This window comes from Hippopotamus amphibius, chromosome 4, assembly GCF_030028045.1.
Source record: "Hippopotamus amphibius kiboko isolate mHipAmp2 chromosome 4, mHipAmp2.hap2, whole genome shotgun sequence".
Lineage (NCBI taxonomy): Eukaryota > Metazoa > Chordata > Mammalia > Artiodactyla > Hippopotamidae > Hippopotamus > Hippopotamus amphibius.
This window is the reverse complement of record NC_080189.1, coordinates 133,835,955-133,863,819: the sequence shown is the minus strand read 5'-3', so window position 1 is coordinate 133,863,819 and position 27,865 is coordinate 133,835,955. Positions and strand designations below refer to the sequence as shown.

At 45.8% G+C, this 27,865-nt stretch overlaps 1 protein-coding gene across 15 annotated transcripts in view; it reads left to right on the top strand.

Moving 5' to 3' along the window:
* SVIL (supervillin) overlaps nt 1-27,865 on the top strand; it is a 153,463-nt gene that overhangs the window by 12,998 nt on the left and 112,600 nt on the right. For 13 of the 15 annotated variants that reach the window (XM_057733335.1, XM_057733343.1, XM_057733340.1 and 10 more), the window contains exon 2: nt 16,468-16,530. The exons of the other annotated variants lie outside the window; for them this stretch is intronic. In XM_057733335.1, the coding sequence (XP_057589318.1) occupies nt 16,468-16,530 (63 nt within the window). The remainder of the gene's footprint in view (nt 1-16,467; nt 16,531-27,865) is intronic. 15 annotated transcript variants of the gene reach the window in all.

Genomic DNA, 27,865 nt, shown 5'->3' with positions numbered 1-27,865 from the left:
CCGCTGGTAACCATAAGTTTGTTTTCTACGTCTGTGACTCTAGAGTTTCCATTTAGATGCTAGAGGCTGTTTGACCGTCTCTCCACGGGGGGATGTCATGGTCGTCGTCCTGGGCTGCTCAGGCCTGGATTTTCAGTTGCTCCTTTTAGCACAAATCCCGCACCTCCCCCCACAGGCTTCTGGCGCCTTCAAGCACGTGGGGGCCACACAGCGCTCTGCTTCAGGCCCACACCTGTAACCTGGAAGGGGAGGGCAGCCGCGGGTCTGGGGCCACCGGGACCCGTGCATCTGGTGGTTACACACTGGACTGGTCACCGGGTCCAGGCTGGGCCGGGCATGCTGAGTCTGTGTGAGAGGCAGGGCCGTGGGGGGCTGGGGTGTGACTGAGCTTTGACGTTGCTTCCCGCAGCCACTAACCCAGAAAACCTGCCCAGGGCCCCAGAGGCCTCCTCCCCGCAGCAGGGCCCGGCTTTGTCAGGGAGCAGCAACAGCCCACTGTTGTCAGAAAAGACAGTGTTTTCCTCTCTGTGGCTTTATGGACATAAAGCAAACCTTGAATGTGACCGACTCGACCATAAATCCCCGTCCCTCAGACGTGTGTGCTGAGGTCCTCAGTCTTCATCTGAGCAGGGAGCAGCTGTTGGGTTTGGGGCTTCTTCTAGCGCGTCTGTAAAATCAGGTTTATTGCAGAGTCTGGCATCCTGAGGAGGGCGGGATGGGCCCCCCTCACCCCCCGCCGCCGCCGCGGGAGAACAGCCGGCTGCCCTGTGCTGGCGTGAGCCCCTCGGGAGCTGTCCTAGGTCTCCACAGAGGCTGCCCCCCAGCCCCTGTGTGACTGGAGGGTACTGGGACAGCTTTACGTGGCCTGTGACACTGACTGGGTTTTAGGACTTGAAAGCCTTTTCGTGTCTTGGCCAGAGTGTGCAACATTCAGGCAGGCGTCCGTCTTCTAAATCAGGTGTTCCCCATCTGCTACCAACCTTGGCCTGCCCAGGCCATTTCTCCCCCGTTTCATGGACAGCCACACAGACGCTGTGTGAGAACAGTCTCATCCCTACGGCAGTCTGGAGGCCACTGGCAACAAGTGCACTGTGTTCCTCGGAGGACGCACAGAAAGCCCATGTCATGGTCACGTAGGAGGAGCCGTCCAAGAAATCTCCAGAAAGGTTTGCTATCATATACTTTTTGGAGAGTTTTTAGTTAATCGGGCAGAATTTCTTTTTTTTTTAATTGAGATATAATTGATTTACAATGTTGTGTTAATTTCTACTGCACAGCAAAGTGATTCAGTTATACATAGATATAACATTCTTTTTTAATATTCTTTTCCATCATGGTTTATCACAGGATGTTGAATATAGTTCCCTAATTGGACAGAATTTCTTAATGTGAATTTGCTTGTTCTCTAGTTGACTTAGATGTAAATAGACAGCAGCGTGGAGAACAGCATGCATATATATGCACACACATGTACACACGCACACCCCTGTGCAGGACCTTGGGCACACGAGAGAAGATTCTAGAGCCAGCCAGCACCCCGGCCTCTGTGCAGACCACACAGAAGAAGAGCATTACTTGTGTGCATGCTGGCTGCCCTCTGTACTGTCATTTTAGGATGTTACTAACATATTATTTGAAATTTAAAATAAAATCTGTTGTTCTTAAGTGAAACACACGACCTGCCACGCACCTTACATGCAGAATATCAACACAGTACAGTAAATCCTAATGTCAAATTTAAAAAGTTTGCTGTACAAGGTTTTATTTATCTGAGATCTATCTTGCAGCTCAATTGACTGTAGGTTTTATTTGATTTTGGAGCATCCTGTAGTTATTGTCATATCCTTCTGAACTCCAAAGTTACGGTACAGGTTTACCTGTTTTTGTCTTAAAGCTAGAAACAGTTTCCTCAATTAGTAAAAAGTCTAAGAAGCCACCAACCTACTTGTTGAAAGAACCTTGAGCTGATCAAGACTGAAACAAATGCTAAATTTGGTCTTCTTTTAGAAGCATCTTATGTAGATGGGGTATGATGTGATTGCGAATTATGTAGGGAAGCCATCCGCTTTCATTTAAACTTGATGAAAGTACAGTGAACTCTTCATTATCCTGAAAATTGGATATTTCCAAGTGGCAGGTATGTCTAAGCGTATCTAAACAGGTTTGGAACGTGTTTTCATACTTATGTTTGATATTGGTGTGTCTGATGTTTAGGACACACCGTTATTGCCCCAGTGATTGGTACCTAGCAGGTGTTCCATAAATACTTGTGCAGTGAAGAAACTGATGGATGGGACACACACACACACACACACACACACACACACACACACACACACACACACGAATGAACTGAAAGCACTTGATGTCCTCATCTGCCGAGCTCCCAGGTGAAAATTCACTTTATAACACCTTTGACTCATTCAAGCCTTCTCCAGAAGGAAGGTAATTACATGTTTTTATTTTAAACAGTTCCGTTTTCATACTGCCGGTGACAAGTGAGGAATAATCAGTTTTAGCTTTTAAACGAAATGAGTAATTAAGCCCAGAAGGTACTGCTGATAGAATTGGAATCCAATCTGTCATTTAATCCAGTGCTGTGTTGAATTTGCTGTGTGTGTTCCTGGGGGAATTATGCTAGACAACACACTCTTGAATTTTTTTTTTAATAACTGAATTAGGATAATTTTAAAAGGTTCAAAACAAGGTGGCCAATGTCTAGAAAATTGTTTAATTAAATCTAAAGCCGACGTGCTAAGAGCTTTGTGATGTGGCAGTTTTTAAAAATAACAATTTAAAAATTGGTGTGTTCCTTAAATATTGTAGATGCTGCCATTTCCCTTAAAAAGTTTGCTAATGTGATACATTTATTTGAAAGTTCCAGCCTGCTGTGTGACTGCAGCCTCTCTGGGTGGCCCCTGAAGCCAGACTGTAGGGGTTCACATTCCAACACTCTTGGTACCCGTGGGGGCTGGGTTCCAGGACCTGCCATGGGTACCAAAATCCATGGATGCTCAAGTCCCACAGATGACCCTCAGTATCCACGGCTCAGCATCCGCAGAGCCAACCAACCACAGATCGTGTAGTATTGTATTTATTGAAAAAAAAAAAACCTGCATGTAAGTGGCCCCGCACAGCTTAAATGCGTGTTGTTCAGGGTCAACCATACTTGTAATAGCATGGGAAGGTAACCCAACCTCTGGCTCAGTGTCCTCACCTCTAAAATGGGGATGCTAATGCACCTGGCACATAGAGTTGTTAAGAGACACAATGCAGTGCTTGCTGCGTGGCCATGTTTATTGAGAGATTATTATTATTATTAATCTTCATCAGGGCAAAGATGACTCATAGGTTTCAATTTTAGCCTTAAGCTGTAAGGACTTTTTTTCTTCTTTTTAAAAAATTTATTTTACTGACGTATAGTTGATTTACAATATTGTGTTAATTACTGCTGTACAACAAAATGATTCAGTTATACATATATATATTCTTTTTCATATTCTTTTCAGTTATGGTTTATCAGAGGATACGGAATATAGTTCCCTGTGCTCTACAGGAGGACTTTGTTGTTTATCCATCCTATATATGAAAGTTTACATCTGCTAATCCCAAACTCTCAGTCCATCCCTCCCCATCCCCCCTACCCCTTGGTAACCACAAGTCTGTTCTCTCTGTCTGTGAGTCTCATTTTATAGATAAGTTCATTTATGTCATATTTTAGGTTCCACATATAAGCGATATCATATGGTATTTGTCTTTCTCTTTCTGACTGACTTCACTTACTATGATGATCTCTAGGTCCATCCGTGTTGCTGCCAATGGCATTATCTCATTCTTCTTATGGCTGAGTAATATTCCATTGTATATATGGACCACACCTTCTTTATTCATTTGTTGATGGACATTTAGGTTGTTTCCATGTCTTGGCTATTGTGAATAGTGCTGCTGTGAACATAGAGGTGCATGTACCTTTCTGATTTAGAGTTTTGTCCAGGAGTGGGATTGCTGGGTCATATGGCAACTCTACTTTTATTTTTTTTGAGGCACCCCCATACTGTTTTTCATAGTGGCTGGACCAACTTATATTGTAAGGATTTTTTTTTTTCAACTAAAATGTTATTGGAATGACTTTTGTAAACTTGGTGTTAAAAGTAGATGGTTTCAGCCTGTGATTTCCTTGAAATCTAGGGAAATTATTTAATATTCTTTAATTTTAAAAAATTATTTAAAAATGTGTTATCTTAGTAACAATAATAGAAAATGACTACTGCTGATGCCTGAGTGATCATTCCAAAGCCAGTTTCCTGAGGAGGTGATGCTCAGTACATCAGACTCTGTAGCTGGTTCACACCCAGAAGGCCTTGGTCATGGACATCCCACCAGGGGAAAGGAGAACTTTCCTGTTTATGTGGAGTTGGGTGGGTTTTTGGAACTTACATGTAAGGTGATTATCTGGATTTTGTTACCCTTTGGTGGGTTCCCTTAAAAAAAAATACACAAAAGAATAGAATTTTTTTTGATTCAGATGTGAAATTGTAGTGAATTGTGGCATAGTTATTCATCAGAGGAGATTTGGGAAGAACTGAAATAAAATATTTCAGCTCGAGTCATATCAGCGTCACTTTGAACAGGTCACAGTTACTTTATCAAGGTGATTGTTTTCTAAAATTGAATAATTGTTAGAATCACTTGATAAAGCTCTTGAAAAATACAGTTTGCTGGGCCCCACCCCAGACTGTTTACTCATAATTGAGGGTCCGGGCTGTAACCCTCCCCCAGGTGGTGTGGTGCACAGTGTGGGGGGTGGTCCTGCCTTTGGCCTCCTGTCCCTCCCTCTGCAGCATCTTGGCCCAGTGCCACCTAGGCACTGGCATGTGAATGAACACACCTGCAGTGGGGCTTCAGGAACATTGTTCTAATCAGCTGTACAGTCAGGAAAACACACTCACTTTGGGATCAAAGGCTATTTTGAAAATTGGATTTTCCTTTGCTAAGTTTTTGTGGGTTTTTTTTTTAACTGTGTAACATCTCTTAGAAAAATCATTTAAAATCCAAGTGCACACAGGATAGCCTCTTCTTATTTTTAGCAGATCAAAAGTTCCAGGGCAGTTCCTTTAAAATACAAATTATTTGTTGAACTGCAGCATATATGGCAGAGTACATAAGGGAGTACAGCGTGGCTCCCAGGCCCTGAGTCCTCAAACAGAGAATCCTGTATCAGTTTGCAAGAGATTCAGCCATAATTCAGTTCATGGAGGAGATCAATTGCAACTCCATCACTGCTTTCGCGTATGATGTAAAGAACACTCAGTCGTTCTTTTACCTGATGTCATCACCAGCACATGAGAAGCTGGGGTAAACGAATAGCAGGATGCTCTAAAAAGGTTCCCTGAGAATAACTAGAACAAGGGGATGTATTTCTATCAGCCATGAAGAACCCGTAGCCAGAGTTGTACTGTCCCTGTGTCTCCAGATTCCCTGGGAACTTTGCTGCAATGACCCCACCACCCCCACTGGCACACACATGCTGCCTGAGGTCCAAGCAGAATTTTGTCTTGCTTGTAATGGGAAGAAGGGCTGAGAATTGATATTTTCTTAGTGAAGGAGGTGAGTCCTGCCAACACCTGAGCCTTCCCCCAGGGCAGGTAGAATATTTCCCGAGAAAAACAAGTCAACATTTTGCTGACAGATCTCACGCCCTTCCAGGGCCCCTTCCCTCCCACTAACTCATAGAGCTCAATGTCCGTGGAGTGATAGATGTTCTCCTTTGCTGATGGCATGGCCCCTTTGCTGCTTCTTTTTTTTTTTTTAAGTAAAAAATAAATTTTTTACTTTAAAATTATTTATCTTTTAAAAATAAATAAAGTTATTTTTCGTCTGCGTTGGGTCTTCGTTGCTGCACACTGGTTTTCTCTAGTTGCAGCGAGCGGAGGCTACTCTTCGTTGTGGCGCAGGTTTCTCATTGCAGTGGCTTCTCTTGTTGCAGAGCACGGGCTCTAAGCGCACGGGCTTAAGTAGTTGTGGCTCGAGGGCTCAGTTGCTCCTCGGCATGTGAGATCATCCTGGACTAGGGATTGAACCCGTGTCCCCTGCATTGGCAGGCGGATTCTCAACCACTGTGCCACCAGGGAAGTCCGGCCCCTTTGCTTCTAACACCTGTAGTAACCTTGAACCCCTCAGCTGCCCCACATGCAGGCGTGCGGGGAGCCAGCTGTCTCCAGCCACCTTGAAGGAGCCACTCTGAGTTCTGACTGGTGGTCACCAGCCATTTTCCAAGGAGTGGCCCTGCTCCTGAGATATTCCTGTTCCTCTCCTGTGAGATGCTGCAGGACTGGGAGCTGCTGCCTTGTAGCTGCATCCGATGGTCGCCAACCCCCCCTTCTGGGTGACCCTTGAACTCAAGGACTTCTGTACCTTTGGCCTTGGCTTGATTCCCGTTCCTCTGTGAAATATCCCAGGATGTCATAAAATGTCAAGTAATTTTTTTAATCTTCAGCAAGGGGTTGGCATTTGAGCCACATCACATGTGAGAGGGATGTGCCTGCCAGAGCTAAAAAAAAAGAGACTCTTATCACATCCTGCCTGGCATGGGGGCAGTTGGAAATGAGTGGCCACTTGACAGTGACTGGCGGTTCCTCTCTGCTGTGGTCCCTAGCAGCCCCGCTTGCCACAGGATCCAGCCCTTACATTTAAAACAGGTAAAGCCTTTAAGAAGAGGGGCTCCCGAGTGCTTTGAGGTGTTAAAAGAAATAGGTAGGAGCGGTGTACGGAAGGTAGTCAATGAGCTTCCTTCTCACCAAACAAAAGCACACCAAGCGGTGCGGTCAGAGGGATCCAGGCGAGGCGGGAGGAGACGGCTGGATGGTACAAACACGTGACTAAGGATGGAGACACATTGTGCCCCTCGGGCACCGAGTGGGTGTTCTTTAAGTGTGACTTAATATTATCTCCAAAGGCAAAAGCATATTGAGAGAGCAAAGTAGAGATCAGACATATAGGGTGACTGTGAAATAGCTGATCGCTTCACGCAGAAATGCAACTTGTAAGTTTTTTTTCTTTTAATTTTTATCTATTTATTTAGGCTGCCTTGGTCTTTGTTGGCGGCACGTGGGATCTTTTGCTGTGGTGCCTGGGCTTCTCTCTAGTGGCGTGTGGGTTTTCTCTTCTCTAGTTGTGGTGCGTGGGATCCAGGGTGCGTGGGCTCTGTACTTTGGGCACGCAGGCTCTCTGGTTGAGGCGTGCAACGTCAGTAGTTACGGTGCACAAGCTTAGTTCCCCCACGGCATGTGGGATCTTATTTCCCCGACCAGGGATCGAACCTACATCCCCTGCATTGGAAGGCGGATTCTTTACCACTGGACCACCAGGGAAGTCCAAGTTTTTTACAAGCAAGCAGTGCTTTGGGTGCTCCAGGCAGCTCGGAAGCCATAGGCAGGCACACAGATGCACACGGTTTAATGGGGTGTGTGCTGGGGTCAAGGAGCAAGAGTCCGGGGAGACTTCCTAGATGGAAAGGATGGGGAGGAGTTTACTAAATGGAAAGATGGGGTTGGTGGGCGGGAGGGAAGGTGGAAGGAATGGACATTGACTGGGCCACAAAGAGCCTTGAATTTCAAGATAAACTGGGTGTGTTTACTGCCCACAGGAGACCTTGGGCATCTCGACGGGGCAGATGGTGGCTGCAGGAAGGATGGGGTTGGAGGAGGTGGCTCTGAAGTCATTAGGAGGAGGCTGGGATTGGGTGGGTGTCAGATTACCATGCCAGCAGCAGGGAGAGAAAGGAAGGGACCAGAGTGGGGTGCCGGAGGATCGGCCCCGCTGGAGGGGTTGATTGGGTACAGAGGTCTGCAGGAATGGAGGAGGCATGCGGAACCACTTGCTACTTGCTCAAGGCCACGAGGAGGCACAGCATATATAAGACATGAGAAAAGGGCCAGGGGTGCCCCAACGTCACAGAGATGAGCTCGCTCCATTCTCACCACTGCATCCTGCTGGAGGTCCACCAGGTCAGCAGGAACAGGTCTCGCCCATGTCCTGAGCGAGAAGGATTTGGCTGCGGGGGTGGCTGGCAGCCCCCGGTGATGGGGAAAGCAGCAGGCAGGGGGGAGGCAGGAAGGACGGCGTCTGCTGCTCAGAATGACTGCCAGGTCCAGAGCTGTGCGGTGACCACCAAGGGCCTTTCATAACCTGCCCTGGAAATCCGGAAGAACGATCAGGCAGGTGCCTGTCTTGCAGCGCAGTTTAGCTTTTGTACAAGCTTGACAGGAGATGAACAATCTCACAGGCCCCAGAGCTTGCCGTTCTGTGTCTTCTGCTTATCCCAGACCCCCAGCACCTTGAGCCCTGCCCGTGAAGGGGACAGGAGGGAAGATGGGAAGGCTTTGGCCTGAGTTGAGCAGCTTCCAGCTCTGCTGGGGGGACATGGCCTGGTGGTCACAGCACAGGCGAGCCTGGGCCTCTCAGCATCCTCTGAGGCAGTGAACAAGACCTTGACACTGTTAAAAGCTGTACCTCCCAACAGGGGCCCATGCAAGGACTTCAGAGGAAGAGAAGCCCACCTTCACTAAGGCAACAAAGCCTTGGATTAGGTACCAAGGAATAACTTGGCATGGAATATGTCAGATCTGCATGTACAGAATTGTAGAATATGCCTAAAGAATACAAAAAGAATTTGGGGACAAAAAAGTGGAAAAGTATGCATCATGTTCTAGAATAGGAAAACTCAAGATCATGAATATTGCAGTTCTTCCTAAGTTAATTTATTTAATATATTCCCAATAAAATACCAACTCTTAAAAGAAAAAAGGTAGGCAAGAGGATTCTGAAGTTCATACAGGTAAATAAACAAGATACCACTTATTAAATACATTGTGAAGCCTCAGTAATTAAAACGTGATACTGGCATGTGAGTGAATAGAACAGTGGAACAGACTAGAAAACCAGAAATAGTCCCCAAAATATGTGGGGATAAATAAAAGAAATGGAAAAACTGTATAAAGTCAATGGGGGAAAATGGACTACTAAATAAATGGGTAACCACATGGGAAAATAATAAATAAGAAATAAATTTATTTCTTTAAATAAACTATACCACACATCAGGATAAATTTCTAATAGTTCTGATATTCACAGAGTTAAATGTTTAAAAATATTAAACCATGGATACATCTTGATTTGAACAAACCAACTGTGTAAAGACATTTTCAGGGCAGTTGGAGATTAGATCAAGTATTAAATGACAACCAAATAACTTGTTAATTTCTTTACATGTGGTAATATGGTGATGATTATGCAAGAAAATGTCCATAATGTTTTTAAATGCCTGTTGGAGTGTATATAGGGGTAAAAGGACTTGATATCTTGGGTTTGCTTTGAAATAATCTTGTGAAGAGAGAAGAGATAGAAGATGCAAGTACGACAAACCTTGATAATTGTTGAATCTAGTGGTGGGTATAGGGGGTTCGTTGTAGCTTTGTGTCTACTTTGTGTAGGTTTACATTTTTTCAAAATAAAAAAAATTAAGTACCAGAGTAAAACATAGAATTTTTTAAAATATTTATTTTATTGAAGTACAGTTGATTTACAATGTTGTGTTAGTTTCCAGTGTACAGCAGTGATTCAGTTACTTATGTAAATATATATATACGTTTTCATATTCTTTTCCACTATGGTTTATCACAGGATATTAAATATAGTTCCCTGTGCTCTACAGCAGGACCTTGTTGTTTATCCATCCTGCATATACTAGTTTGCATCTGCAAATCCCAAAATCCCAATCCATCCCTCCCCCATTCCCCACCCCACTTGGCAACCACAAGTCGGTTCTCTCTGTCTGTGAGTCTGTTTCTGTTTTGTAAATAAGTTCATTTGTGTCATATTTTAGATTCCACATGTGAGTGATATCATGATATTTGTCTTTCTCTGTCTGACTTCACTTAGTATGATCATCTCTAGGTCCATCCATGTTACTGCAAATAGCATTATTCCATCCAATGGAATATTGTATATATGTACCACATCTTTTTCCATTCATCTGTCAGTGGACATTTAGGTTGCTTCCATGCCTTGGCTGTTGTAAATAGTGCTGCAGTGAAGATTGGGGTGCACATATCTTTTCAAATTATAGTTTTTCTCCAGATATATGCCCAGGAATGGGATTGTAGGATCATATGGTAACTATACTTTTTAGTTTTTTGAGGAACCTCCTTAATCTTTTCCGTAGTGGCTGCACCAATTTATATTCCCACCAACAGTGTAGGAGGGTTCCCTTTTCTCCACACCCTCTCCAGCGTTTATTTGCAGACTTTGTAATGATGGCCATTCTGACCAGTGTGAGCTGGTGCCTCACTGCAGTTGTGATTTGCATTTCTCTAACAATTAGCATGATGAGCATCTTTTCAAAAAGAGAATTTCTTGATAGCCATGGATCTGGCAAATCTTTCCAACTGCTTACAATCCAGAAGCCATGAAATAAAAAGATTGATAAAACCAACTAGATTTTAAAAATAACAACACTTTTGCACTGGGAAACAAAGACACCAAAGAGAGAGGAAAAACTAGGAAAACAATTCTCAACTCTCATCACAGATATATGGCTAATGATACATTAACATGTAAACTTCTAGAAATCCTTAAAAAAAAAAATCAACAGCACTGTGGAAAAATTGGCAGCGCATCTAAATGGGCAGCACACACAAAAAGGAAAAAGGAAATTTAAATGAGTCTGAAACATGTGAGAAGATGCTCAACCTCATTCACTCGGTAAGAAAAGTAAGAATGTACTATGACTGTGAAACCACAAAGCAGCAAAGATCTAGAATTTGATCACGTGCTGTGATTGGTGAGGCTGTGAGGACAGGAACCACCAGCTGATGGGGATACAAAATGTTACAGTGTCTGGGAGGGGCAATTGGCAGTTTCTGTTGGATTTTCTTCAGATACATTTGCATTCCTGGTTATGCACTGTAGCTTTGTGAGAAATAGCAAAAGATTAGAAACTATGGTGCCCAGCAATAGGGGCTCCTTGAGTAAGTTATGGGATACTGTGTAGCAAATCAGGATGCTGTCCATTCGACTTTGTGGAGAGATCTGGGGCGGGGAAGCGGGGGGCATTGCTAAGGGTACTTTACTTCTGGGTATAAAAGGGAACATAAGCATTTATTTGTATTGGCTTCTTACAGAAAGTCTGTAAGGACAAACAAGAGACTAGTAACTGACTTTCTGCACTGTGAACCTCCTCCCACATTCTAGTTTTATTCACATTACATGACTGAGGAAATTAGAAACATAAACTGGATTTGGAAAGACTGTACTATGGGCTCAGTCCAGAGTCACCTTTGCAGAGCAAGTTCTGGCTTTCTGTGTGACATCTATTAGCAGTATAATTTTATATGAAGTGAGTAAAAATCCAAAAATAACAAACAGGTCATTTGAAAACATACAGCTCAGGTGCCCATTAAATGTGGTTTTCAATATATGTTTTGTTCAGAACGCGGTTGGACCGGCCCTGGGTGGGTACTTGGATTAAGTAAGACGTTGTGACTGTTCCGAAGGGAAGACTGCTCCTTTGCCCGTTGCTCTATCATTTCATCACCTGGCCTCCTGGTCCAGCCAGCTGCTCTATTAAACATGAATGCCACATATGTTTCAAAACTACAGGTGAAGAAATTCGATGAACTGTCTGGCGGTAAATTATGTCATGATTCTGGGAGGGTTTTTTTTCCACCTGGAGCCAGAGCTCTTTTACTGGGGTTGAGACTTCAAGCATTGACTTGCTGAATGCCCTTTCATTTTTGTTTTAAAAGCTGCCAATTAGCACCTCTTTTATTGACTTCACACCATGCCTAACAGAACTCCTTCTTTGAAAGACAAAGATGAGTGTGTTTTAGTCTTTCCAGAAACAAAAGTACTAACTTCTGTCCATTTACCTTTTTCTTTGTACAGAGGAAAAGATTGGAAATATTACTCACATTTTCATTCTATGATGGGCTAAGAGACTGAGCGAGAAGGACAGGAAGGGTGGGGATCCTTTACACTTACTCGTTCACCTGGGACTAAAGGCCACACATGTCAGCAACTCTGTCCTGCTCAGCACTTGTTTTTATTTCAGTCCAAAGAAAGGCATCTCCAAGGAAGGGCAAGAAGGTACACTGAGCAGAGTCCGGGAGCCTAGCCCTTCAGACATCCTTCCTTTTCATCTTACTAGGAATGAAAATATTTTAAATAATTTTTAAAATATTTTTGTTTGTATCTCTCCCCTGTTTTCCCTTGAAAATTAGATTTAGTCAACTTTCAGACTTGACAGTTTGCATCCTTCAACATTATCTTGCAAAGCCAGGAAAACTTCAGTTTACAAATTCACATGATTTACAAGTTCTTCCTTAGAAGGCATGACCGCACAAGCATTTATATTATATTCACGAATGGAAACATTTGCATAATTTTCTTCCAAAAATCATTCTGGTAGTGAACATTTAACCTGCCCCAGCCCTTTTACTGACACACACAGCGCCTCTGGGGTGGTGGTGTTGGGAGAGAAAGACGAGGCAGGCCAGGCAGTGGTGTTGGAAGATGTGCTGCATCTGGGCCACTTCGGGAAACATCCCCAAGTGTTCTCCTTGTTTGTAGGTTATTGCAAAATAATTGAAACTGTGTTGGTGTGGACAGCATTTCTTTTGTAGGTGTTTAGGATTGCTAATAGCTCCATAAACTGTTAAAAGCAAAAAGGTTGGAATAGAAACTAATAATTGGGGGCCCCATGTTTTGAAAGCGCACAACCAAATCCATCAGCTAGATCCCCGACATTGTCGCTGATTTGGGCTAAATGGAATTTATGGTGAGCCCAATAGGCAGGGAATTAGTGAAAAGAGAAACAGTTAGAAGAGTGTAAAGCAAACTGGGTAACAATGATCCCAGCAGGCATTACATGCACAGGTGGTAAAGTAGACAGGAGTTGGGAAAGAGATGAAATGGATGGAGAGGGATGGGAAGAAGGGAGTCTGCTTGGGGCAGTGGGTGATGCCACCAGGTAACGGTATCTCAGGAGCCTGCACTGAGCCGAGTGCTCTGTTCCAGACGTGAGCATCCTCCATCTTTGGAACAACCTTCTGACTTCCATCATTGGAGGAATAATTAACCTACAAGCCCCATAAATAGGGTTCAACCCGCATAGCTGGGGTTTGAGCTCCTGTCTGTCTGAAGAGCCCAAGCCCTTAACCTTTGGGCAGCTCTTTGCATTAAGTGGCATCTCTGACGTGTCACTGGTCACCTGTCCGTACTCCAGAGCTGAAAGCCGAGGGTTCCATCTTGAAATGGGCCAAGGGCACGGCCTCCGTTATTTCATTAGAGATCACGCCTCAAGCTTAACGCCCTCTGAAAATTGGGGCCAGAAGTGGCCAGGTGCTGGGGCGAAAGCATGAAGCTCAGCGGGCCTAACCATGTGGCGTCTTTCAGAGAAATACACTAAAATGCAGCGCTTCCTAATGATGGTTTAGAAGCATCCTTTTCACAGATCAAGAACAGCCCATCTTGATCTTTATAATCACTTTTAGCTCCAACTCTGGGCTTCGGGAAATCTGATGTGTGCATTGGTTTTAGATTAAACCATGACATGTGGTGTTTGGGAAAACAAAGTGAGCAAATAAAACTCTAGGGGGGATTTTTTTTTAATGCCTTTGCTTTGGGAACTTTATACTGGTATTGTGAGTGATTTTCCTTGGATGACAAACTTATATAATTGTAGTAACATGTTTCTGAGATGCAGAGGATGACAACTGCAAGATGGAAACACTGGAGTCAGCACATGAGTAATGTACAATGTCTTAATGAATGAAATGGAGCCAGGAAAAGGGATTTTGAAGAAAGAGCATGGCAGATATCAGGGGAGTGCCTTGTGTCCCATGGTTACACTGGGCTGGTCAGAAAAGATCATTCGGGTATTTCCGTAACATCTTAATGGAAAAACCCGATTGAACTTCTTGGCCAACCCAATATTCTGTGGGATTTCTGGAAGTGAGTTGCTTACCATCTGAGTGTTAGGAGTAAACCGGAACGTGGTTACAATGTGCGTTGATGTAATTTGGGTCAGCTGCCGCTTCTAATGACAACCTTGGAAAAGTCTCTCAGAGCCTGGAGCTCTAGGAAGAGGGCTATGCCGATGCGACGGTGGGGTTTTAGTTAAGATGACCTGGAATGGTCTCATCCTCTCCTTTCCCTTGTTCACTGGGAACTCATTTGGCTGTGGGTTTTTCGTTTGTTTATTTTTGTTTTTTTTAAAGATTTATTTTATTATTTATTTATTTACTTTTGGTTGCGTTGGGTCTTCGTGGCTGCCCACGGGCTTTCTTTAGTTGTGGCGAGCGGGGGCTACTCTTCTTTGAGGTGCGCGGGCTTCTCAGTGCAGTGGCTTCTCTTGTTGCGGAGCACGGGCTGTAGGCTCAAGGGCTTTAGTAGTTGCGACGCATGGGTTCAGTAGTTGTGGCTCACAGGCTCTAGAGCGCAGGCTTAGTAGTTGTGGCACACGGGCTTAGTTACTCCGAGGCATGTGGGATCTTCCTGGCCCAGGGATCGAACCCATGTCCCCTGCGTTGGCAGGCGGATTCTCAACCACGGTGCCACCAGGGAAGCCCTGGTTATGTTTTTATCGTAATTCCACTTCGTAATGTTTGAGTAGGGTCCTTTATTCCCTCCAGTCTGGGACCGATAAAATTCAGTTGTGTATTCTCTAATAATATTTGTTTACCATGCACTACCATGCAACAGACTTTACTATGAAAATGATGCTGGTGTTTTTACAGTCTCGATCTTGCTGCTGCCACCCTTGCAGCCAAGCAGAGCATTCCTGCATCAGACAGCCGCAGTTCTGACCCCAGGCTGCACCCTGAGTCACCCGGGGTGCTTCACAAGATCCCCGAACCTGGGTTCCACCTAGAGATTCTGGTACCATCCGTCTGGGTGTGGCTGGCGTGGTTTTAAGTCCCCCTGGGAGAGTCTAACCATCAGCTCCAGTGGAGAAACTAAACCAGAGGATTTCCAAAACCAGGTCCAACCCTGAAGGTCATCCGACCTCAAGGTCCCAAGTGAACATGACTGCCCCTTTCTCATTTCTAGTCTGTGTCATATATAACTAATGTCCAAAGTTCAGTTACATTTCTCAGTGATCCTTGTACAAACCTCATCTAGCCCAAAGTACTAAGTAGTGGAGCATCTTTTCTGCCACTTATCATGTCATTTTATCAGTTCATTCATGGACTACATGTAAATAATATCCTAATCCTGCCTGCATTCAGAATAGCAAATCACACAGAAGAGGGCTCTTACGAACATTATCCGACATAAGATCTATACTTGCTGAACAGCTTTTGCCTTTGCTGTAAATTATGTTAGCCCTGTGGCCCCAGATCTGTGCACCTTGTGAGAAACCCAGTTCTTGTCCATGTAACCTGCTGGGAATTGATTTTGTTATTTTGCTTCCTACCCAAGGACTGCCGCCCCCCCCCCCCCCCCCCCCCCGCCAAATTAAAAGAAAGTCTGAGCAAAACACTGGAGGAAAAAAATAAAAGAAGGACAAAGATTCTTGGGATTCAGAACTTGTTCTGAATTTTCCAGGCGAGACAAAAAAAACAGCTGTTATCCTGTGAGTTTGCCTGGGGGTCAAAGTCAGGCTTAGAAGTGAAGCATCCTCCTCAGGGTCGGGTGTCAGACCCTCACAGTCAGCCTGAGACCCATCCCTGACTTGCTCAAACTAGTTATTGCAGAGATGGAATATTCTTGCTACAGAGCACTCTTTTTTTCTTTGCCAAATCAGCGTGACCAAATATTTCTAAAGCTACACAGAATGACATATTGGCTCGCAAGGATTATCCACACCCTCGCATCAATTAAAAAAAAAAGAAAAGAAAAGAAAGAGAAGCTGCTGGGAGGAGTCGGGCAAGGCTGTTTTGTGCTCAGAAAGATGCCCCGAGGCAGCTGTAGATAGTATTGTTTTTGTTCAGCTTTGGCTGGGCTGGTGTGCTGCATTACTAGCTCATGTTCCAAATCTGTCAACCAGAAGAATGTAGTGAGAATCTTGTTTCAATCTTTTTTCTCTCACTTCGCCCTTTTCTTAGCCAGAGTCCAGCATCCACACAGCCGTGATTGCCAAGACTCAAAAACAGCAGTTTTGAATAAAACCTAACAGGCTTTTCACATGATTCATAAGAAGAAACAGTGGTGCTTATCTTACTTGCCCCAGACACACATTTGCAGATTTGCAGGCTGTTTTCCCCACTCACCCCAAAGGTAGTTGCTGCTGAGTTTCAGAACATACAGGATCATCCTTTCTGTGGTATCTAGAAGTCCCCACTGAGGCCAGTGGGAGGGAGGGAGGGAGGGAGGCAGGCGGAGTGGGAGGGGATGGGGGGGTGGAGAAAGAGAAACAGAGGGAGGGCTGGGGGCAGCCCTGATTGCCTACTTGACTTTGCAATTCAGGTTGGTCATCTCTGCTTTTAAAAGCTCAAGCTGGAATCCGGGCACCATACAGCCCTCCTCCAGGTACCACCAGCTGGTTAACTGTTTTCCTCATCTCACTAATGCTGTGTGTGTGTGTGTTTTTTTTTTTTTTTTTTTTTTTACTAATGCTGTGTTTTAACATCTCTGGAGGTCAGTTTTGCCATCTGTGAAATGGGAATGGATACTCACCTTCCTAGCAGCAGGCTCACATGAAAGCAGGTGGACTAAAGCACTTTGTAAATTAGAAAATGCTTTATTAATTTTTTAATAGTTTATTTATTTATTTATTTTTGGCTGCGTTGTCTTCATTGCTGTGCATGGGCTTTGTCTAGTTGTGGCAAGTGGGGGCTGCTCTTGTTGCGATGCACGGGCTTCTCATTGCGGTGGCTTCTAGGCTCTCAGGCTTCCGTAGTTGCGGCTCATATGCCCTAGAGCGCAGGCTCAGTAGTTGTGGCACGTGGGCTTAGTTGTTCTGCGGCATGTGGAATCTTCCTGGACCAGGGCTGGAACCCGTGTCCCCTGCATTGGCAGGTGGGTTCTTAACCACTAAGCCACCAGGGAAGTTCCAGAAAACACTTTATGATGATGCCCAGTTGGGGGCAGTGAAGATGAAATGAGATATTGAAAGCACTGTGTCTGCTGTTAAAGACCGCATCAGTGGAAACCAATGGGGTTAGTCTTTTATCCTCGGCATTGTGTGGGGACTTGGTTTCCAGACGTGAGGAGGTGGGGAAGGGGTGAGTGCGGGACAGGATGGGGTGACCCCCTGTGGCTGGACACGCAGTGGGCCAGACCCCGATACCTCTTTAGCTGTGGTATTGTTTCCCAGATCCCTCAACCTCTCGGTGGCCCATGGCTTGCTGAAATGCTCCTACCATGAGCTCTGCATCCAGAGGGAAAGGAATTTTGAAAAGACAGATGACAAGTGGGTGCACCCAGCACAGCCGGGCTCTCACTGGAGGAGGGGTTCCCCCAAGAAGAAGGGTCACCTGGCACAGCCTGTGTTCTCAGACCTGAGACCCACCTCCTGACCCACTGCTGTAAAGACAGGGCAGTTAACCCTGCAGAAGACGGAGTTCTGGACTCTGCCCTGGGCATGGCCTGCCCAGGGATGAGTCCACAGGCTACGGGGCCGCAGGGCGGGAAGGACAGCCACCGTTGCCCTAGTGGCCTCTTAGCCCAGCCCTGGGTGCAGAGGCCGCAGGCGGTGTCTGCAGGCTGCAGCGGCAGGCAGGGCGGCAGCTCGGCGATGCGGTCCCTCATCAGCGAGCCTGGCCTGGGGGCTGTGGATCTAGCAGGCACTTGAGGAATGCGTGTGTGACAGCAGGACCAGCCCATCTGGGCAGAAACAGAGGAGAAGCACTGAAATCCAGAACAAGGACCAGCTATAGGCGTCTTCCCGTGCCGTTATGTATTTTTTTTTTAAACGGTCGGATTCCCCTGGTCTGCACCAGTTCGTCCGTCCGTCCTTCCATCCTTCCTTCCTTTTTAATTTTTATTTATTTATTTATTGGCTGTGTTGGGTCTTCCTTGCTGTGCGCGGGCTTTCTCTAGTTGTGGCGAGTGGGGGCTACTCTTCGTTGTGGTGCTTGGGCTTCCCACTGTGGTGGCTTCTCTTGTTGTGGTGCACTGGCTCAGTAGTTGCAGCACACAGGCTCAATAGTTGTGGTGCATGGGCTTAGTTGCTCCAAGACATGTGGGATCTTCCCGGACCAGGGATCGAACCCATGTCCTCTGCATTGGCAGGTGGATTGTTAACCAGTGCGCCACCAGGGAAGTCCCCCATTATGTATTTTTGTCTTGAAAAATGAGTTTAAAAGCCTGGCCCACTCAAAACATATTCTAATCTGTTTTTACATTATTAGTTTTTTCCCCCCATCAAGAAACTGGTTAGTAGAATGAGTGGGATTCATTTGCTTTGCCCCTCAGCTGGATGGCTCTGGCCCGTGTGTTCCGACTTCACGATCCTTTGTAAATATTATGACATCCTTTGTCGGTGCTGCCAGGACCCTCTGCCCTCGGCGTGCATAGGCTGAACCCAGGCACCCTGCCCCGCTGCCCCCTCCACACCTGCCCCGCGCCACCTGGGGTCCCTGCCCAGCAGAGCCGCTAAGGCCGGGGGAGGCCAGCTCCCTGGGTGAATCTCACTGTACTGCTTCCCAGGGAGCTGTGCTGGCCTCAGTCCTGAGCCCTGAGGGGCTGCTTCTGGAATCCATGAGAAGGAGGCCGATCTAGCTCTCTCACATCCCAGGTTAGCAGATGTCAAGTAGCAAAGGCAAACCTTAGGCGATGCCAAGGTGTCGTCCACCACCTGACCAGCTCCTCTCCCCTCTCCCTAGTGTGGGCTTAACCTTCCAGAAACTTCTCAGCATCTTCTCTGCAGGGGCTAGGGAATCAGGCAACCAAGCTCCTTAGAATTGGGTGTACATTAAGAGTAAAAGGACTTCTTGAATCTCCAGGGATAGGATTTGGAGTCAGTGCATTTAACAGCATATTGTCTGTTTTTTAAAAGATTTTTTAAAAAATCTATAGGATTTATATACTGACTGTAGCTTAATATGTGGATAGTATTAAATATTCTTAATACAAGTTGACACATTGTAGACAGTGTATCTTGACACATCCAAGATATTATGTTGCTGATTTGGGAAGTTCCATGATGTATCATTCTTTCCTTAGAGGGTCTGGGCTGCAGGTGAAAAGCACTGTGAATTCCTGCCAGTGATAAAGGAAGCAGGGCAGTTGGAGTAGCAGGCACCTGACTTACATGCGTTTTGATAACCAGCCTGGTCAGAGGTTAGTGAAGACCCCCTGGTTTCTGAGGCCCTGGGTCTGATGGACAGGTAACCGAGACCCCGTGGATGCTTTCCCTCTGCCTGGAATCTTCCTGGAGGGCAGAAGGAGCGTGAGATAAAGCCTGCAGGTTCCCAGTCGAAATATTTTGGGAATTTCAGGATCCACAGCCTATATTCTTCATGGGAAGGTTTCAGGACCAGCTTCAGGCACTTCACTTCCAACTGCCATCGGCTCCCGGCAGAGCCTGCAGGAGACCAGGGAACAATGTGTGCCTGGTTTGTGTTTTTTAAATAGTGTGAAATTTTTATAATACAGTTTTAGTTGAAAATTGCAGACCCCTCCTTTTTCACAAGTGCCCTCTAAGTATACAAATATTAGCACGGCTGCAATTGAAAACTGTAAGCATAACACAGAGATTAGGACCACAATCTTCCAGGTCTGTTTAAGCCTAGATCACCACATTTGATAACTTTCAATGTGACCTCGAATATCCAAATTCCTGCTTTTATTTAAAATCTCAGTTTCACAAATCAATCATTTAGAATCTTGGAGATTTTTGGCTTTCATGATGGATACAGAGTTGCAATTCAAATCTTTCCAACCACCTCTTTTATAGCCCGAAAAAATTGAGGTAGAGTCTAAAGTGAGTAGAATGGAGTTTAACCTAGGCCTTGGCCATGAAAGAAACATTTGGGTAAAGTATTTGAAGTTTGTTTGGACTTCCGTTGTAATAGTCACAGGGATTTTGCTTGAAAATCAACTTGGCTTTTTTTTCCAAGACATTTTCTCCAGCCAAGCTCACTTTACATATTTTAACAGTGGTTGTCTCTGTGTGTGGCTGATTTGAATCACATGTTAAGTCTTGCAAAATACCACCTTCCTACTTAAGTATCAGAGATGGAACTGTGGGCCCCTTGACACTGAAATTTCCATCCTCACCCTTAACTGGAAGAATCTTGGCAGCAAGAAGCTGAACAGCACCTGGGCAGTTTAGGTAGGATTTTAAACAGAAATGAGAACCTCCAAGTAGTCAGCTTTTGTGGGAGATTTTAATGCTCCTAAGGGACTCTTTTGTTCCTTGTGAAATATTCTAGTGGCTTTATTTTCCTATTTGAAGATAGGTAATAGGTTGAAAAATAGAATACACGTCTGTGACACTTAGGCACTTAAAAATTAGCATCGTTTCCAAGAAGCTTCTTCTTTTTTTTAAAATAAATTTATTTATTTATTTATTGGTCTTCATTGCTGCATGCGGGCTTTCTCTAGCTGTGGAGAGCAGGGGCTACTCTTTGTTGTGGTGCGCAGACTTCTTATTGTGGGGGCTTCTCTTGTTGTGGAGCACAGGCTCTAGGCACACGGGCTTCAGTAGTTGTGGCACATGGGCTCAATAGTTGTGGCTCGTGAGCTCTCGAGCACAGGCTTAGTAGTTGTGGCTTACAGACTTAGTTGCTGCGTGGCATGTGGGATCTTCCCAGCCCAGGGCTTGAACCTGTGTCCCCTGCATTGGCAGGCAGATTCTTAACCACTGCACCACCAGGGAAGCCCCAAGAAGCTTTTAAACATGCTTGAGCAGTAGAGTAATACGTACAACTGGTGTAAAGGAGCACAGGTGGTTGGTGGGGCAGGTACCCTGCCCGTCCTTCCTCTGAGCCCAGGGCTGACATCAGCACCCACCCAGAGAGCACCTGGGTTTTCCCATGTGTGGGTGGATAACACACCTTGTCAGCATGGCAGCACTCTACACAGTGAAGACCCGGGCTCCAGTCTGGCATCCGTGTGCTCTTTGCTGCCTTGGTGCGTCCTGTAGCACCTAACATCCTGTAAAAACTCACACATTTAGGACCATTCGTTCTGACACTGCCAGTTTAAAAAAAAAAAAAGGTGGAGGATGGAAGGCATAAAACTTAACTACAATTCCAAAGCTGTAGCGTCCACAGCTTTGGAATTAATGATTATTATTTCATCAGATGTGAGATTCTGAATAAAATGTTCCCAGCATTGTAATGTTTATCTACAAAAGAATATATGATTGTGGTACATTATTGCCTTGGACCTATTACTTTTTTATGCAACTGCCACAGCTTTATAACGCTCAATATTTTAGGTGCTGGGTTTTTCTTTTCCGTGAGTTTGGCTTTTATAGATGCTACGTATAAATGATATATAGTATTTGTCTTTGTCTGACTTATTTCACTTACCATAATGCCCTCAAGGTCCATCTATATTATTGCAAATGATATGCACAATGGAAAACAGCGAAAGCGCTTCTATTTAATGGATAATGAAGCCTTGTTAGTTGGGATTGCGTGGGTCCTTACAGCCCACAGTCATTTTGTTCAGCAGGTACTGATTGAGGACACAGGTGGAAAGTTCTGGGCCTGCCTAGGGCGGGTTGTGAGGTAAAGGCAGGTGCGAAGGACAGTCCAGAAGTTGAACCAGCAATACAAAACCACTAGCCCTTCAGAGTATTTGTTATTCGGGTCACATAACATACATTTCACGTACATTAAAATCAAAGGCTACTGGGCGTGCGGGATGTTATGTCAGACCTTTGTTTTAGTTGTTCACTGTATCTTCACTAATTCTGTTTTCCCAGCCCCAACATGGCTTGGTCTGTAGGGTACTCAGTGCATATGTGTTGCATAATCGAATGAAATAATTTGCGAACATTTATAGCAGCTTTAACGTATACCATCTTACATATCTTAGAGACATTAAAGCTACTGTAAACAAAATTGTCCTGACTTCAGGCCAGTGTTTGTAAAATTGACTTGAGAAAGTGCATCAACTCCTTGCTACCACTAGGGGACGACATAGTGCAGTTAAGGAATCCAGTTTTAATCATTTCTTTTTAGAGGAGAGGTTAGTACTTGAGATAACACTTGTAGATGTGGATACCTGTGACTAAGTTAAATCAGTACTGCAGGAGGAGGTTTAAAGCTATATCAGCATGTTTTAAGCTGAACACAGGGTAAGCCCATACCCGGGTTAAAAATACATCCGTAAAAATAGCCTGATAATGTGCTTAAAAATAAAGTATTATATAAAAAGGTAGCAAGTGAAGATTTAGTGCTTAATCATTTTAAAATCACTTTCTGCCACCCAATCAAATTGCATCTATGGTCTAATAGTGAAAAAGATGCCATGGGCATGTGAAAGAGAGCGTTCTTTCCTCTTCCGAACAGGAAAAGACCTGATAAAAATCCATCCCCTTGATGTAACTGGCTCAGTTGTCATTTCAGGGGGAAAATGTCCTGGCTCTGGTTCTGCTAAATGGCTGTTGACTAAATATATACCTTCAACACTGAGTGTCAGTTGCTCGTCTAATATAATCAGGTCTATGAATAGATCTCTTGTGTGGAAACCCGTTGGACAACCCAGCTTAAGATGGAAATGCCTGTGGGAGGGGAGGTCCGGGAATACCTCCATTGTTGAGGACAGGCTAACAGGGACTGGGAGAGAGGGATTTTCTTTTATTACGACCTTACATTTAATTAGCATGAATTTGAGATTGGCCTAGTAGTAGTCATGGCTGATTAATTGAAGAATTTATCCTCCCAGCCCCCCCATCTTCAGTTTGGCATTCCGGCCGACCATCCTGAGGTTTGGCCTCCTTACCTTTTACAAGGTGGATCCAGGCCACCCCAGCCTCTGCTGCAGGGTCCTCCTCGAGGAGTCTTGGTGGACAAAGCTTGTGGCCAGTAGCTAAGGCCTCTCACCTTTTTCTCTTTTCATGGCCTCATCCCTGGAGGGAGGGCTAATTCCAGAATCAAACAGCCACAGAGCTGGCAGTGGAAGGAGGAAGGGGGGTGTGGGCAGCAGTGCTCCCTGCCAGGAGCTCTCACTGGGCCTTAAATAATGGGCATTTAGCTGCTTGGGGGTAAAATAATCACAAAAGACAAGCAGTTCAGGGGTTGCCAACTTGGGATGCCTCCCCTCCCCTCCAGATTCCGGCCCCACCTGGTCGTCTCCTACTTTGCCTGATTTCAAGGTCATAAAGGAGGGAGAAAGCCTATTCCTTCAGAGTCAAGGTTGTGATGACGGCTGAGGCAGGTCAGGGCCAGATTGGGGTGATGGTCCTTTTATAAACTCTGCTCTGCAAGGCTGCTCCCATGCTTCTCTCCCTCCTGCTCTTTACCAGGAATATCTAGACAGGAATTCCCTAGTATCTCCATTAGAGAATCCCCCCCGCCCCCAGGGACTGAAGAGGTAAACGCTAGATCTAAGAAAACCAAAACTTGATCTGGTATTTACATCCCCAGCACATCAGCGTGGGCGAGGCCTCTGTTTTTTCATGGCTCTGGTTTCAGCCCCTCTAAACTCTTTTCCTCTGAAAAGCAAACGGATGGCTGCTCTGTGTTCACTGGGGCTCTCAGACATTCAGAAGGAACCCTGAGTTCATAGGGAAAAAGTTCACATTGGATGTGAGCACGAGGCGGAGGGGAGAAGGGGGAGGCTGTCGGGTTAGTTCCTTTGCCGTAATCCATCAGCATCTTGGCTGTGTACGTGGCTTCACATGTGAACGAATGGTTTGGGGGGGGGCATCCTTCAGGTTTGCTGTTTCTTGCTCCCTGATCCTTCCTCATCTCGCATCGCCAGCCGACTGGTGAAACTCGGAATTCTGGTGGCGTTGGAAACTCTGTTGGGATGTATCAGATTCTGAAGAACAGAAACTGCTGGCTAAAAGCAAAAGGAAACTGGTGAATGTGCACCGTTAATCACATAGACTTGGTCTCTTCCTTGGTGTATGAGTCCAAGGAGTCAGGACCAGACCAGAAATGGAAATAAGGGGTGTTGGTAGTCAGGCACAGCTTCGCTAACAGCTCAGCCTCCTTATTTGAAAATACAGAAGTTTACTTTCTGGAATGCTAAGCGTTGTTCCTGCACCTGACCCACTGACTCCCTTTTAAGGACCCGGGACTTGCCATCTATTTGGAGACAGTCGGCAGCTATTTTTGGAGTCGGGGCATCTGGGGGAGTCAGGATGCGTGCTAAATAGGTTGCTCTCAAACCTGACGGTGTGTGCTGTCTGGATGGAGCCTGGAGGGGCCTGGAGAGGCAGAGGCAAAGAAGTTTCCTTTGCACAGCCTCCCTTCAGCCAGGCCACAGCTCAAGTTCTGTTCCTTTAACCCAGAAAGCTTATCCAGAGTCTGACAGGCTCTGCAGCAGTGAGGTTCTATTATTATGTAAATAGCCCAACTGTGCAGGCTTTTAAGAGCTTTGGCAAAGGGTAACCCTTTGTCTGCCAAAAGGTAGGCTCTGGCTTTGCTTGCTAGCCTAGAGTTCCTACAGTGAACAGTAGGTGACCTAAAAGCCAGCCAGCCCATCAGCTTGCACGTGGCCTTATTAGGCAGACGGGCAGGCCGAGAAGGCTGGCGCCCAGGGACAGGCCAGCACAGCGGGTGGCTGTGAGCTTGTGTCCTGCAAGGAGCCAAAACCCTGGAGACATGGCCTAGTACTGCTCAATTAATTCTGGCGCAGTGATGCCAGAACAGGCGTTCTCCTTGGCAGACACACTTTATGGTGCGGATGGAAAAGAGGAGGTGACTTCCCGAAGGACAGAGGGGCATCGCTCATTTTCCTAACGCTCTACTTACTCTGTCTCTTGTACTGTCAAGTCCTGTGTCAGGACTTATTCTATGAAATATGGGCTTAACCAGGAAATGTTTAATGGTTTCCTTTTAGTCCAGGATGTTTTAGAGAGTCAGAATCTTGATCATGTTTTATAGTAAAGTCTTTCTAGGGGTGAGGTCATGCGTGCAGAACTGTCACCAGGGAGCAAGGTGGCACCGTGCAGAGAACAGCCCTGGGAACAGGGGAGCAGGGTTCTAGGGCTGTCACAAGTGGGACTAGGACCCTGGACCGGTTGCTTCCACTGCTGCCTGTAAAATGCAGGTGAGACTGCACAAGTTCTAGAGGGACCTCTCCATGTATGTTTCTCTTCCAAAATGACATTCCTTACATCCTCTTTGTTCTCTTCAGTAATAAGGTCTGATGAGCATGGGTAGATGGTGACCACAGCCCAGCATCCAAGGGAAATACGTGACTTGATTGAACCTTTTAGGCTGAGTCCATCTTTTCTCTTTTGCGGCTTTTTCCCCCCCAAAACTTGGTGTGGCAGCTAGAAACTACAGAAGACGGCACTTTTCTATACTGAAATTTTTGTTCAGATGCCACACATTTTTGAGTTTAAGCAGCTGGGTGAACCAGGGCTGCTCAGGAGACAGTGAGCAGGGGGAGGAGGGGCCGGAACTGGTGATGTGGCCGCAACCAGATGGGGGTTCAAGTTCGTGTCTCTGGTCTAAGTTTCCTTCTCTCCTGTCTGCACCTGGTGCAGGCACTGGACCACCTACCGAGAAGGAAGGCATTTACAGCAGGTGTTCCAGCTGCCCCATCCCCTAGCTCAGGTGATTCCCTCTAGAAATCTTGTGGTAGCAAAGGTCACTGGCTGCCTCTGTGAACGGGGACGCTCCTCCCACTGGGGTCAGATTCGGCGCGCGTGTGTGTGTGCGTGTGTGTGTGTCAGATTCGGCTCGTGTGTGTGTGTGTGTGTGTGTGTGTGTGTGTACGTTCACCACAGGGGAAGAGGGCATGTTTGACCGTGTTATCTTCCTTTAATTGACTTACCTCTGCTACTTGTCATTCAGGGAAAGGGTGAACTGACTTTCCCCCTCCTGTTAAAGAAATCCCTTTTTCTTTTTCTTTCTTGAAGTGTCTATTTCCATCTCTGTAGGCTGCTTAGCTGATTGGCCCCCCAAGTCATGGGCTATGGCTTTGAGATACGTTTCTTAGTATGTAAACTTCTGACCTCTGCAAAAAGGGACCTGTTATCTTGATGCCAAGCTCTGCTGAGACCTTGTAAGACCGTGGGACTCGATGCAGAGCTCGTTGGCCAGGGGAAAGATGATCGCACTCCACATTTTAAAGAGAAAAAGATGAACGGTGTCTAGGATGAGAAGAAGCAGAGGAGTCTCTCGCACGGGTATGTTTTCTTGATGCCTCACAAAGATGTCAGAAGAAGGGAAGGGGCTTCGTGTTAGAACAAACGCTTTGAGGCGCTGAATTCAAAGCCTCAAAAGTCTACCGAATCCTAAGTTCCAAGACTATGGCTTGAAACTTTGACATCCTAGTTACTTTGAATGTGGAAGTTAAAATTCTAGGGGGTAGGCAATCGAGTTTTCCCATTTGATTTTTTAAAAAATATGTATATAGCTTTAATGATAAATGAGTGTTTGATTTTAAGAAATAGCCACTGTTTTTGGAAAGTGAAAGTGTTGCCTTTTCTAAAGGGGAGGAAATGTACGTCATCGCCGACTCCAGTGGAGTATACTGCTTCAATCAATGTGTTTGATCATGCCTTAATTACTGCAATAAGTGATTAGCTACAGTGGAGCAGGCAATAAATATTTCATTCCAGATCAGTATGAACGTAAAAAGCCATATGGTAATTTACATTTGCCTGGGACACGGCAGTTTACGTGCTAACTTACAAGAGCTGTCACGATTGAAATGCTTCAGCTCGCATCATCAGGTGTTTTGAAGGCCAGAGGAGGAAGGAGGGATCGCTGGTTCTCTGTTCCAGGGACTAAGTCCCTGAAGGAACCGTGCACCCTTTGCTTCAATTCTCCTTGTGCTCTCGGTTGGTCTACAGCTCCTGGAACTTTCTCTCATTAGACCCAGGAAGAATGTATCATATCTGGGAAAACAAATACACATACTTGATGGGAGTAACGGAAGAAGCAGGGAAACGTTCAAAGAGTCCAGGATAACAGGTGGAAAAGGACTGTGGCACCGTGTACAAACATCCACCCTTGACGTATTAGGTGATTTCCTCATCCAGACCCTGAACTTATTCACGGTGCCTGACCTCTAGTGGTTGCTCAGCGAATCCTGTGTGAGAAGAGATGGGTCCAGAGACGCAAGGAATGTTCTCCAGGAGGCAGGAGAGGTGTGGGCCAGCACAGGGTCGGGGTTAGGGTTGACATCTTTCTTCTGCATGTTGGGTTCAAGTCGCTGAATGAAGGTCTAATTGGAAAGGTTCTGCAGATCATGGAAAAACCTCAGCCTCCACTTTACACCTTGGTCTCAACACTGGAGTCCCCTTGGAACTTACCTCTGTCTCGCCAGCTTCAAGTGGCCAGGACGCGAAGCCTGGCTGGTCGTGTCTCATGGAGACCAAGCCCCCAGTAGTGCGGTGGGCAGCCAGGTTGGGCAGGGATCGCAGTCACGGGGTTCTTTATCCCCAAAAGGCGATTTGTATAAGCTTTTGCATTTCACTGTCTGCAGTCCCAGCTCAGAGACTGAAATGCTAAGAGGCACACAGCCACGTGTTAGATGTTGGCCAGCCCCTCTCTGTTCCTAAGAGAGTGTTTGTTCTCTCACCACCTGCAGACCCTGCAGCTCGATGTTTCAGCTTGGTGCCCAGGTATGACAGGGACCCAACCTTTCTTTTCCTAGTTGGGCTTCAGTGACGACTCCCGTGTTTCTTCACAGCACGTGAATCCCCCCATCCCACGCACCCCCACCGTCTGGGAGGCTCTCCATTCCCCCCCTCCCCACCTCTGAATGGCCTGGTCAGGCC